Genomic DNA, 13,559 nt, shown 5'->3' with positions numbered 1-13,559 from the left:
CGCCAGAGGAGGGCACCAGATCTCAGTACAGATGGTTGTGAGCCACCATGTTGTTTCTGGGAATTGAACTCAGGACCTCTGGAGGAGCAGCCAGTGCTCTTAACCTCTGAGCCATCTCTCCAGCCCTTAACTAACTTTTATATCTTAAGTTAATCCATTTCTTTTTTTTCTTTTTTCTTTTTTTCTCTTTTTGGTTCTTCGAGACAGGGTTTCTCTGTAGCTTTGGAGTCTGTTTTGGAGCTAGCTCTTACAGACCAGGCTGGCCTCGAACTCACAGACAGAGATCCGCCTGCCTCTGCCTCCTGAGTGCTGGGATTAAAGGCGTGCGCCACCACTGCCTGGCAAGTTAACCCATTTCTATTCTTTTATATTTTACCATGAGGCTCATGGTTTAGCGGTAAGAGTCTGGGGTAGGCATCTGTCTCCTTCAGCAGCTACATGGCGTCTCCCTGACTCCACCTTCTTTTCTTCTCTATCTCTGCTTGGAATTCCTGCCTTGCTCTATTCTATGCTGCTGCAGATTCTTTATTAAGAATAGTAATAAAACATATTCATAGCATACAGAAGGCAATCCCATATCACCTCCCCTTTTCTGTCTAAATAAAAAGGAAGGTTTTAACTTTAACATAGCAAGATTACATACAGCAAAACAGTTATCAAGCAAAAATTACAGTTACAATATTTAGTCCATTTACATTTGGCAAATTAAGGAAAATACTCTTAGATATCTTTGTGAGACTAAAGTTTTATACCTAATCTGTCTTTTATAGTTATAAAACTGTCTTTCTTCAATTCCATCAAAGATTCCAGAAGGATATAATATTACCTAGGAAAACAGGAACTGCATTGTAAACAACTTTCAAAACTCTATAATTGACAGACATCTCACTGCTTGGACAGTCACCCAAAGTTCTTCTGTAACATTGGGGTATCCATCTTCAGCCTATAGGCCCATAGTATCCGGAAGACTTTTTCATGAAGCAGGAGATTTCAAAGACAGCTCTGCCTATATTGGCTGTTTGTCAGTCACTTTCCCCTGTGTTCTGCAGAAAGCCCAGCAGACTCTTTCATGAAGCAGGAACCCTGAAATATTGTCTCGCCTTCTTTAGATAATTTTAGCAGTGATTTTTCTGTGGGTGCTGCATGTCCAGTTTATACAGCATAACATCAAGCAGTCCAGGCAAGAGCAATCTCTTGTCCAAATGGCTAACAAACTCCATAAAAAGCCCCTTCAGTGCCCATCATCCTCTTGAAGAAGTGCTGCCAGGAGCAGATGAATCTCATCATGAGAAATCCTAAGTTCTTAAAACATTTTAAATGCCTTATTCTGTTAGTCTTTGTAAGGTTTGAAGAATACCTACCCATTTGAAATATATCTCTATATATCTAGAAAACCGAACTTAAAAAGATTACAAGCTTGACTATTATAGATGACTATTGACCTGTATTTCGTAGTTATACATTACATTTTTAAACGAGTTGCAAAAACACAGTACCTTAATCAAGAGCAGAAATATGTATAACAAAATTGACTTTAAATTTGTATTAATAGACCAAGATCCATACCAATGCAAAGTATTCATCTCTATAGCATATCCCCCTTTAAATGTAAAGAAACATTTATAAGCAATCATTTAGGGAATTTGTCCCACAGTACTTTCCCTTTTTTTCTTTTGAAAACAAGAACTCTAAATCTAATCTCCTTTGTTTAGCTTTTTTTCCTGACCATTATCCATAACAACTCGTAACCAACACTATAAACAAAGACAAACATCCATAATCCATTTTATGGGAATATGGACATAGTTTTCTAGGCTACTTCCTGTTGATTGGGGGTGCTGGTAATCTTATGGGGACCTAAAGAAAATTTAGGATTATAGTTAAGTCCTGACTGGAATATTCTGTGAGGCTGGATCATTTCAGCCAATAATCTTGAGAGGCTGTTCTGGATGTAGAACTCGGAGGAAAACTCTAACAGAGGTGCTCTGAAATGTTGAATCATCTGGGCCATCTGTTCCTATTGGAGAATTTTCAGGGGGGTCCTCCTTGATCAAACCTGATTTTTCTTAACCCAGAATGAATCCACAGCCTCTCATTTCCTGTGGAAACAAAAGCAAAAATCTCTTCTCCAAAGTAATATTTTTTAATCAAATTTTGAAGTCAAAGCATTTTCAAAATATATAGGTTGGATTAATCCAGCAACATTTATAATCCAATGTCTTTTAGCAGCTGTTGCTCCTTCCTCAGCCATCAAACCATTCAAAGACAACACAAAAACATACAGTATTGGGCTGGAGAGACAGCTCAGAGGTTAAGAGCATTGCCTGCTCTTCCAAAGGTCCTGAGTTCAATTCCCAGCAACCACATGGTGGCTTACAACCATCTATAATGGGGTCTGGTGCCCTCTTCTGGCCTGCAGGCATACACACAGACAGAATATTGTATACATAATAAATAATTTTAAAAAATGATCTCTTTCATTAAAAAAACAAAAAAAATACAGTATTCAGATTCTCTTTGTATTTTCCATCTTTACATGGCTTTATTTTAAACTCCATTTCTTTTATTTTTATTTTTAATTTTTGTTTTTTTGAGACAGGGTTCCTCTATGTATCTTTGGCTGTCCTGGAACGCATTCTGTAGACCAGGCTGTCCTTCTCCTTTAGTAGCTACATGGTTTCTCCATGACTTTGCCTTCTTTTCTCCTCTATCTCTGCTTGGAATTCTTGCCTTGCTCTGTTCTGCCCTGCTGTAGGCCCAAAGCTGCTTCTTTATTAACAAATAGTAATAAAACCTATTCACAGCATACAGAGGGGAATCCCACATCAGCTATACAGAGAAACACTGTCTTAAAAAACAAAGAATAGCCGGGCGATGGTGGCGCACGCCTTTAATCCCAGCACTCGGGAGGCAGAGGCAGGCGGATCTCTGTGAGTTCGAGACCAGCCTGGTCTACAGAGCTAGTTCCAGGACAGGCTCCAAAACCACAGAGAAACCCTGTCTCGAAAAACCAAAAAAAAAAAAAAAAAAAAACCAAAAAAAAACCAAAGAATAAAGAAAAAAAGAGACAGGTGGTGGCAAATGTTTTCAATCCAGCACTTAGGAAGCAGAGGCAGGGGAATCTCTAAGTTCAAGGCCAGCCTGGTCTACAAGAGCAAGTCCTGATGTGGGAGTGTCATATATCAATCTGTTGATTTCATTGGCTAAGCAATAAAGAAACTGCTAGGCCCATTGGATAGGCCCACCCTTAGGTGGGTGGAGTAAACAGAACAGAACGCTGGGAGGAAGAGGAAGTGAGGTCAGACTCCACAGCTCTCCTCTCCGGAGCAGACGCAAGAGAGACGCCATGCCCAGCTCCCAGGCAGACGCACGTGATGAAGCTCCGACCCAGGATGGACTTAGGCTAGAATCTTCCCGGTAAGCGCACCTAGGGGCGCTACACAGATGATTAGAAATGGGCTAAATTAATATGTGAGAATTAGCCTAGAAGAGGCTAGATAGGAATGGGCCAGAGCAGTGTTTAAATGAATACAGTGTCTGTGTAATTATTTCGGGGCATAAGCTAGCCGAGCCGGCGGCTGGGGTGTTGGGGGACGCAGCCCCGCCGCTGCGCCCATATTACTACAAAGTCCCAGGACAGCCAGGGCTACACAGAGAAACCCAGAGAAATTAAAAAGGGGAGAGAACCCAGGCATGGTGGTATACTCCTTTAATTTCTGAACAAAGGAGCTAGAGGCCAGCTTGGTCTACACAGAGTTTCAGGACAGCCAGGGCTACATAGACTGCATTTCAACCACCACCCCACAAAAAATGAAAGAAAAAGAATGTTTTCTAAAGAGATTCAAGAGTAGGCCTGGTGTCAAGAAGGAAATGAAGTAAAGCACATGAGGAATGGCTCCTAGGGCGCAAGTTGAACGTTTGCCTGGGAGGCAGAGAGAACATTCAGTAGTCCTTTGGGGCTTTGTTATAGGGAGTTATATCTTCTTAACAGTCACAAAGTTCTGAACTAACGGTGGCTTGAGCAAGTTACGAAGTCTACGGAACCAGCACCATTAAGTTACAGTGTAGTCACAAATATCCCAATCTCAGTGGCTTACTGCGGCCCAGGTATGGTCCTTGCTCAGGCGCTCCACTGCAGGTCAGTGGTAACCCAGTTCCACAGCTGGGCACTCAGCCTGGAGGAGCTGTCCCTGCTTGGAACATCGCGTCTTATGAGGAGGAAAAGCGAAATGCAGAGATCTACCCAGTATCTCCTGGGAAATTTTGTGTTTAGGAGTGTCCCATAAAACTGGCACATTCTTCAGGCATAGCAATTATATACAGTTAAGCAGCTTGTCAATGGAGTAGAGCAAAGGTTTTGAACGGTACAGCTCTGCACGGGGTTTTGTTTCTCTTTAAGGTTTGTTTTAATTCTTTGTGTGGGGCATAGGCATGTGAGTGCCATTGTCTGGGGAGACAAGAAACACTGGATCCTCCTGGAACTGGAGTTGCACCCAATGTGGGTGCTCGGAACCAAACTTGAACTTGGATCCTCTGTAAGAACAATATGCACTCCTGGACAGGCTCCAAAGCTACAGAGAAACCCTGTTTCGAAAAACAAAAACAAACAAACAAACAAACAAAAAAGAACAATATGCGCTCTTGACCATTGAGCCACGTCTCCAGCACCCTTATGCTTCTCTTGTGTCAAACAAGTGCAGAGGTTGACCTCTAACATGAGGGTCCTCTCCTGCTCTGTTGTCCTTTGCCTGTGTCCCCCCCCCAGCACCCCCCCCCCCCCCGCCGAAGGGAGGAAACACAGAAAGGTCTCAGTGCTCAACTGAGTCAGCTTCCTCTCCAAGGCCTTCCCAGGAACCCCATTCAGTGGTAGCTTTGTTCCCCATAACTGCAAAAGAAGGTGGGAGTGTGGTCTTAGCTGCACACTTAACCACTCTGAATACATCACTAGCCATGTTAATAAGAAAGAAACAATCTTGAGAGCATGCCGTTCCATCCTCCAAATGCGACCCAACCAGGCTCACAGGTGGCAAAGGTGAACCCTTGTCCAGTTAAGGTCGGTTTTTAGAGGGAGGGCCCATGTGAATGCTGCTGTCTGAAGGAAAGCGAGGCCAAGTTGGGGATCACTTTTATTATGCTAATCACTTTCCTTCTTTGTTCTCTGAAGCATTCGGATTCTGCTGGAGAGTCCTTTACACAGCCCACACTACCAGAAACCTTGTACTGGCCAGAACATAGTCAGGTCACAGGGCTCGCCTGAGACACTCTTTCCCCAGAAAATGCTAATGACCTCAGAGTTGTACTTTTGTTAGGAAGGAGTAGGAAGAGGGTGGATATTGGAGGAGTCAGCTGGCAGGCCATGTGTGTAGGGAGGGGAAGGGTGCTGCGTCACTAGATCTTGTGTCTGTGTCCAGGAAGAAAGGGGCTAGTCAGGACACTTAGCTCCCAGAAGGAGGCTGAAGGACTGCGACATTCAGACTCCATGGCTGTGTGCCCTGAGTTCTGCTCTTGGAGTGTCAGTGTCTCTGAGTCAGCCCTCTTTTACCTGCAGTCCTCAGGTTACCTGGCTTTTGTCTGCGAAGTCTCAGAACTGGAGTTACAGGCAGATGTGAGCCACTTGATGCGGGTGCTGGGAACTGAACTCCAGTCCTCTGCAAGAGCAGCAAATGCTCTTAACCACTGAAACATCTCCCCAAATGCTCCTCCAGTCAGCTATGTTTCTTGTTTGTATGTTTTTAGACAGGGTCTCACCATGTAGCCCTGTCTGGACTAGAATATGTTGTGTAGAACAAGCTGAGCGCAGATTCATGAAGTCTGCCTGTGTCTGCTTCCTGTGTGCGGAGCTGAAAGGAGTGCACACCTTTAACACCAGCACGAGTTTTCCGCTTGTGATGTCATTCCTCTTTTGTGTACCATTATTTAGTATTTGAAATTGAAGGAGCTGGAGAGGTGGCTCAGTGGTTAAGAGCGCTGGCTGCTTATTTAAAGGACCCAGGTTCAATTCCCACCACCCACATGGCAGCTCACAACTATCTGTAATTCCAGTTCCAGAGGATCTGACACCCTCACGGATAGACATATATGCAGGACAAACACCAACCAGTGCACAAAGAATAAAATTAAAAATAAATAAAACCATTAAAAATACTTAGAATCTATCAATTAAAAAACATTGAATTAGTGTGGAAAGCCTTGTAAATGTCTCTGTGCATGGGTGCCCGTGTAAGTGAGCTAGTGCTACGTAGCAAACCAGCTCCACTTTTACTGACTTAGGAGAAACATTTAATGCTAATAATTTCTGGCAGCTGCCAGAAGATGAGCTAGCCAGAACTCAAGTCACGTGGAAAGCAGGAGCTTGATCTCACAGTCCTGCTGCCTCAGCCTCCAAGTGCTGGGGTCACAGGTTTGTGCCACCGCACTCACTCTAAGACTATTTCAGTATCCATGCTTAGCAAGCAACATTGATTTCTGTGTGCGCGTGTGTGTGCGTGCTCATGAGCGAGTGTACACATGCACGGTACAGGTGCCAGAGGTCAACATCAGGAGTCCCATTGCTTCCCACCTGATTTATTTATTGATTGATTGTTTTATTTGTTTATTTATTTATTATGTATACAATATTCTGTCTGTGTGCATGTCTGCAGGCCGGAAGAGGGCACCAGACCTCATTACAGATGGTTGTGAGCCACCATGTGGTTGCCGGGAATTGAACTCAGGACCTTTGGAAGAGCAGGCAATGCTCTTAACCACTGAGCCATCTCTCCAGCCCTATTGATTATTTTTGAGACAAGGTCTCACACTGAGCCTAGAGCTCACCATTTTGGCTCCACTGGCTGGCCAGTGAACTCCGCCTCCCAGTACCCGAGTTCTAGCTATGCGCTGCCTTTGCCTGGCTCTCATGTGGGTGCTGGGGATCCGAACTCAGGTCCTCATGTTTGCACAGCAAGCACTTTGCCCATGGAGCCAGCTCTCCAGCCCCACAGAATCAATGTCTTGTTGGGTTTTGTTTTTCAAGACAAGGTTTCTCTGTGTAGCCCTGGCTACCCTGAAACTCACTATGTGGACCATGCTGGCTTTGAACTCAAAGATCTGCCTGTCTCTGCCTCCAGAGTGCTGGGACTGTCGGCGTGTGCCGCCACTACCCAGCTCAGAATTAATTTCTTATGACTATCCAATATAGTTTATGACTGTTTTCTCCACTTGTCTTATTTTTTTACCAGTTGGTTTATTGCACGTGGGGGTCTATATCCTGCATTTGGGTTAATGTTTGATTTATTTGTAATATGTATATGGTATATATGAGGGGGTCAGAAGATAACTCGCAAGAGTGAGTTCTCTCTATCCACCACGTGGGTCCTGGGAATTGAACTCAGGTCATCAAGCTTGGTAGGAAGCCCCTCTATCCACTGAGCTATCTCTCTGCCCCCATTTTTAATAATTTTTTTAAGATTTATTTACTTATTATGTATATAGCATTCTACCTCGATATATGCCCGCACACCAGAAGAGGGCACCAGATCACAGTACAGATGGTTGTGAGCCACCATGTGGTTGCTGGGAATTGAACCCAGGACCTCTGGAAGAGCAGCCAGTACTCTTAACCTCTGAGCCATCTCTCCAGCCCTCTGCCCCCTTTTTTATTTATTCATTATTTTAATGTTTTCTGAGACAGCGACTCAAGCTTACTATGTAGCCAAAGATTATCTTCAAATTGGACTTGAGATTCTCCTGCCTCCATCTCCTGAGTGCTGGGATTACAAGCATGCACCACCACAATGTTTTACATGGTGCTGGGGAAGAGGTAGACAAGTACTCTCCCAGGTGAGCTACATTCCCCAGGTTTTTTTGGGGAGGTAGGGCTGTGCAAGGGGGGGTGTCTTACAATGTTGCTCAAGCTGGCTTCAAACGCATGGTAACTCTCCAGCCTCGGCTTCCTATTGCTGGGATTGCAGGTATGCTCTGCCATGTCCACTTATAGGAGGATGCTTCTTGGATGTGCACATGCATGCACATGTATGCATACACACACAGTTATCCTGGGGGGAAATCCCTGTTACATAAATACGAAAGAAATATTTCTCTTGATCTCTCATATTCTAGATATCCAATGTTATAAGCTCCTCCCTCAAATTCATGCATAGAAGCAAAGTTGGAGGGTGCCAGTGGGTAGCCATGGCAGAACCCAGCTGGAAGAAGGAGGACTCAAGTTGGGATGAGAGGAGCAGTGAAGGAAGGATGGGCGACGCGGGAGCCTCAGAATAGGCTGTGAGCATGAGAAAGCCAGCCTGGGTGGGAGGTATGAACTTGGAGCCCAGGGTCCTTGGGTGTGAATATCCTCGGGTCGGGGTGCATGGGGACCTGTGGCACTTAAGTAGTGGCTCTACTGTGTTGCAGGTTCCCACTGAAGGGTGGTCCCAGGCTCCAGGCCTAGCCGTGGCACATGGGCCGTGAGCACTGGGTACCCAGCTGCCACCGCTGCTTGTGCTGCTTGCGCAGTGAGCGTTTCACACCCTCGTGCTTCCAGGGGTGATGGGGAGTTGGTCACCTGCGGCCTGATGTCCTGCTCTCCATCTTCCAGGTACCAGCTGACAAGGCAAGGAGGGCCCAGCATCGCCACCTGCGAAACAGCCACAGAATCTGGACCCCAGGCTTCTTCCCCTCTTTGATTCTGTCCTTTGGTCTTCCCCTTCTAAGGGAGGTCTCTGTAGAAACTGACCCCAGCTCTTAGGTCTAAAGGAATGTCCCTTAGAATATTCTCTGATGCTTTACTCCCTCACCCCCATCTTGTCTTTTAGAGCCAGATAAGAACCAGAAGCACCGAGATGCCTGTGGCACTGCCTCTTCCTCCCGGGCAGGAGGTTTCATCCACGCCTCTGGAGCTCAGCAGCATGGCCTCTGGCCCTGTGCATTTCATGGTACTGGGACCCCACATCAGAGACCATGCTCCTGACCCCTTGTCCCTCCCGCATGCTTCCATAGGGCCAAGACCTTTAGTTCCTGACCGGCCCCCACAAGCTGGGCTGGAAGCTACTCTTGGGGCACTGCAACAGAGAGTTCACAGGTTATAGAGGCGCCAGGAGTGGCGCCAGGCACAGCTGCAAGCTTTGGAACAGCTGGCATAGCAGCTGCACTGGGAGAGCCTGCTGGCCTGCACACACAATGATCCATTGTGCTGAGTGAGTGCACTGGGACTGGTACCCAGGACGCTTTGCTCCACTTGCAGGGTTTCTGCTCTAAACCAGGGTCTCGTGTTTAAAGAACCTCTCCTGCCTTTGGGGTTGTAAATGTGACCTCACAGCACAGTGCTTGCCTAGTAAGGGCCAGGATCTGCATTCCATTTCCAACACCAGCCTGATAAAACAGGCCTGGAGTGTCAGTGCCGGTCTGTAATCTCAGCAAGTTCAAAGCCAGCCTAGGCTATCTGCAACCCTGTCAGAAGTAAGCAGACATTAAACATCTGTTGATACCAGCCAATCATCAGTCAAAGCTGTGCGACGGCTGCTCAACTAAGGCATAGTTAGGAAACATGGTTAGGGAGCACATTCTCCATGCCAGACTGGAACTTAGGGAAAACTGCTCTAATTATGATGCGGCTCTTGTGCCGTTTTCCATATACAAAAGCACGGAATGACGGGACGGTGGTGGTGCACACCTTTAATCCTGGCACTCAGAAGGCAGAAAGGCAGATCATTGTGAATTCAAGGACAGCCTTGTCTACAGTGCTAGTTCCAGGACAGCTAGGACTGTTACACAGAGAAACCCTGTCTTGAAAAACCAAAATAAGAATTACAATTATAATAATAAATATATAAATAAAATAAAAGCACAGAGTCTTACCTTGCCCCAAAGCAGGTAGGTATAAAACTGTAGAACTGGGACTGGAGAGATGGCTCAGAGGTTAAGAGCACTGACTGCTCTTCCTGAGTTCAATTCCCAGCAACCACATGGTGGCTCACAACGATTTATAATGAGATCTGTCTCCCTCATCTGGTCTGCAGGCACACATACAGACAGAACACTGTATACATAATAAATAAATAAATCTAAAACAACAACTGTAGAACCAGGAACAGCCCAGAGCTTGTGTTTGCAGCCCCTCCCCACCTGACCACCATGGGGCTCATGTTTGTGCCCCTTCAAGGTGTCTAAACCTCTTAGGCAAACTCCAGTATTGAACTACTGAGTTTGGTCTTTCGGGGGGTGTAAAATAAATCAAATCTTGACCATATCTTTCCTCTGCTTGACCACCCATGGTAGGGGTGGACTCTAACTCAGTGGTAAGTGCTTCTTTAGCATGTGTGAGGTCCTAGTTCCTTTAGTACCCTAGCAGAAGCATGTTCAGCTGGTGGGATGGACGGACCCTCCAGGTGAGACTGTTTGGTCACAACAGTGCTGTAGAACGATTGGTTTGTAATTAGTCGGTAGATAAGAGCACTGGGTTCATTTTCCCAGGCGGCAGTGGTCATCTGGAGATGCAGTGTAGCTGTCCCTGATGCTCTGAGACTGGCCTGGGCACCAGTTGTACTGTGGGGCTGGGACAGCTCAGAAGATGCCTGGAGCTCTCCTCAGAGCTTGCTGGGGTCCCTGAGCTGACACTGTCCCTGCCCCTGTTAAGTGTCTGCTTCTTACTAATTCATCTTTTTTTTTCTTTTTAATTTTATTTAAATAACATTTTTTTCATTTGTTTTACAACCGTTGTAGGGAGAGGGCCTGCTTTTTGTCCCAGCCGTCTTGCTAGCTTACACCTGAAATAACCACACAGAAGTTGTATTAATTTAAACACCGCCTGGCCCATTATATCTAGCCTCTTCTTGGCTTACTCTTACATCTTGGTTTAACCCATTTCTATTAATCTGTATGTCACCACGAGGTTGTGGCTTACCAGGGAAGATTCAACATGTCTGACCTGGCGGCTTCATGTCGGCTCTCTATCTGCCCTTCTTCCCAGCATCCAGTTCTGTCTACTCCGCCTACCTAATTGCTGCCCTATCAAAAGGCCAAGCAGTTTATTCAACCCATGAAAGCAACACAAATATAAAAGAACCTCCTGCACCAACCAACCAGTTGCCCTTCCCTCCTCCCATCACCTTCCCATTCCCATCTATCCCTCCCCATCTGCTCCTCCTCCATCTCCATTCAGAAAAGGGCAGACCTCCCATCTACTGTAAGCAGATTGGTGACTTCCTGAATTGCCATCAGAGATACTCCATTTTCTTCTTTTGTTATGTGTAGGAGTGCTCTATCTGCATGTATGCCTACATGCTATAATCAGATCTCATTATAGCATGTGGGTGCTGTGAATTGAACTCAGGGCCTCTAGAAGAGCAGCCAGTGCCCTCAACCACTGAGCCATCTCTCCTGCCCCGTACTAATTAATTCATCTTATCTCACCTCCACATTCACTGACTTTCTGTCTCCATCTTGCCGCCTTCCGCCTGTCTCCCCATCTCCCCATGTCACTCCCCATATCACTGTGTCTTTCCATGTCTTTGTTGCTCCATGTTGGTCCTCCCTGCATTTATCTTCCCGTCCTCTGCATGACTGTCTCTGACTTCACATCTGTTGCCTTGTCTCCCTGTTTCTTTCCATTCACGTCTTACTGTTTCCCACATCCCTGGCTTTCCTGTTCCTTGCAGCATGCCTGTTTGTCTCCCTGTGTTTCCTGTTTCTACCACTTCTTACTGGGATGACCCAGTTGCCTGGACCTGAGGAGCCTCAAACCTTCACCATCATATGTGGAAGGCCAGGCATACACCTGCCACCGTGGACGCTAAGCTCAGGCCCTTGGATACCCAGATACCCTGTGTGTAAGGGTCAGAATAGCAGGGTTGACAGACAGATAGAAGGTGCAAGAAGAGGAATCTCACTTGGCATTGGCCTGACCTTGCTGCCTGCACCTGGGGAGGAGCAGTGTCCCCAGCACCTGGGTCTCACTCCCATCCACTTGAACCTTGTATATGACCTTGGACCAAGTTGCTGTGCAGCCCTCCTCCCTTGGGATGCTCATCCTCTGGGGTGTCCAGCCCCTGCCATCCCCAACTCTTACCCTTGGCAATCAGTCAGACAGACTCTGAGCAGAACAAGGATTATTTTTTCAAGGGGTGCTGTGTCTGGTTCTGAAGTGCCCTGGGATGCTGTACCAAGCCTGCTATGGAGTTGGGGGACACAGCTGTGAATACAGCCCCAAACCATCCCTGCCTTTGGGTTCATGTCTGCTTGAGTAGACGGTGCATTAGAAAACCAATAAATCAGATCACTTCAAACTGACAAGTTCTCTGAAGACTGAAGAGGGATGATTGACAGTGGCGGTGGCAGGGTTGGGGTGGGGTGGAAAGGGAGCCTGTCTGGAGGGCACTTGGGCCAATGTAAGAACAACTCTGCAGAGACCCTACCATCTGGGTCATCAGATTAAGGAAGGCTGTATTTCTCTAGAGAAAACCTAAGGGGGTGGGTGCAATCTTTATAAGGAGAGCAAAGATCCCTCTGAGAAGACACCCATGGGTAAAATACTAAGAGGGAAGGGAGGGGACCATACCCGTGTTGGGAGAAGAGTTCCCCAGCAGAAGGAACCGTGGCAATACAGGGGTAGCTGCAGGGAAGTGAGAGAAGGTGAAGGAGGAGAGGTGTCAGGCATCTTCATATAGGGCCATTGTGGGCTATGGTGGACCACACTGGCGTGTGTGCTTGCATACGTGTGTGTTTGTGTGTGTGTACATGCTTGTGGGTGGGAGGTGGTGGAGGAAGGACTTGTGATTGGTTCTTGCTATGTTGCCCAGGTTGAACTGAATTGTACGCCTTCCTCTTCAGCCTCCTAAGAGCTGGGGTTGTAGGCCCATACCATGCCTGTTAACACTGGCTGTCACAGGGTTGATGTCAGGCAAGCAGATGTGTCTGAGTCAGAGAGGGACCCGATGTGGGACATGTTAATAGGGAGCCAGTTCAGCCAGGCTGGGGACAGAGAGCACAGGGGAAGCTGCTGCTCCAGTCCATGGAGGAGATGACCAAATATGAACCTGGATGAAGGCTGGCAGAAGTGGAAGAGGGAGAATAAAGTTCTAGAACTATCTTGAAGAGGGAGTTCCCATTCTGTCTTTTAGGAGGAAGAGGGGTGGAAGGCAGTGCCTCGGGATGATTTGGAGTGCATCAGATAAGGCCAGCCCAGGTGTGAGGCCGAGATGACCCTGGGCTAGAAGTGACAGACATTTTCAGAGGTGGCATCCAGAGACCGATGGTACCTCGACACGGCTGCACCTATGATGCTTGCTTCAAGCTTCAGCACCACATCTACTTGCTGTGATCCCTTGAACAAGTGGTTTACTAACGTTTCTGTCCTGGGTGATGAGGATAAGCGTGAGGACGAAGATGATTTAAAAAAGAAAATACCCCTCTGAGACCCTGTACGTGGGGCAAGCTTGAAGGAGTTAAGACTAGGATTCCAGAGAGCGGAAAAACCTAGCACCAGACTCAGACCACGGCTCTAACAGGCCTGGTTTGCTGAGTGGAGGAAAACACCCACACACCTGCCTTTCCACCCATCTCTTTCTAGCCCTCACATCTGCCTC

At 46.8% G+C, this 13,559-nt stretch overlaps 1 protein-coding gene across 1 annotated transcript; it reads left to right on the top strand.

Annotated features, from left to right (window-relative positions):
* Positions 1–8,223: 8,223 nt before the first annotated feature.
* Thap8 (THAP domain containing 8) lies at positions 8,224–9,173 on the top strand. Its single transcript, XM_075978280.1, is given in 3 exon segments — positions 8,224–8,293; positions 8,392–8,575; positions 8,793–9,173. Coding segments are annotated over 2 exon segments (519 nt in total). The 5' UTR covers positions 8,224–8,293; positions 8,392–8,437.
* The last annotated feature ends 4,386 nt before the right edge of the window (positions 9,174–13,559 follow it).

The sequence above is a fragment of the Microtus pennsylvanicus genome, chromosome 1 (assembly GCF_037038515.1).
Source record: "Microtus pennsylvanicus isolate mMicPen1 chromosome 1, mMicPen1.hap1, whole genome shotgun sequence".
NCBI classification, from domain to species: domain Eukaryota; kingdom Metazoa; phylum Chordata; class Mammalia; order Rodentia; family Cricetidae; genus Microtus; species Microtus pennsylvanicus.
This window is presented reverse-complemented; position numbering and strand designations above follow the sequence as displayed.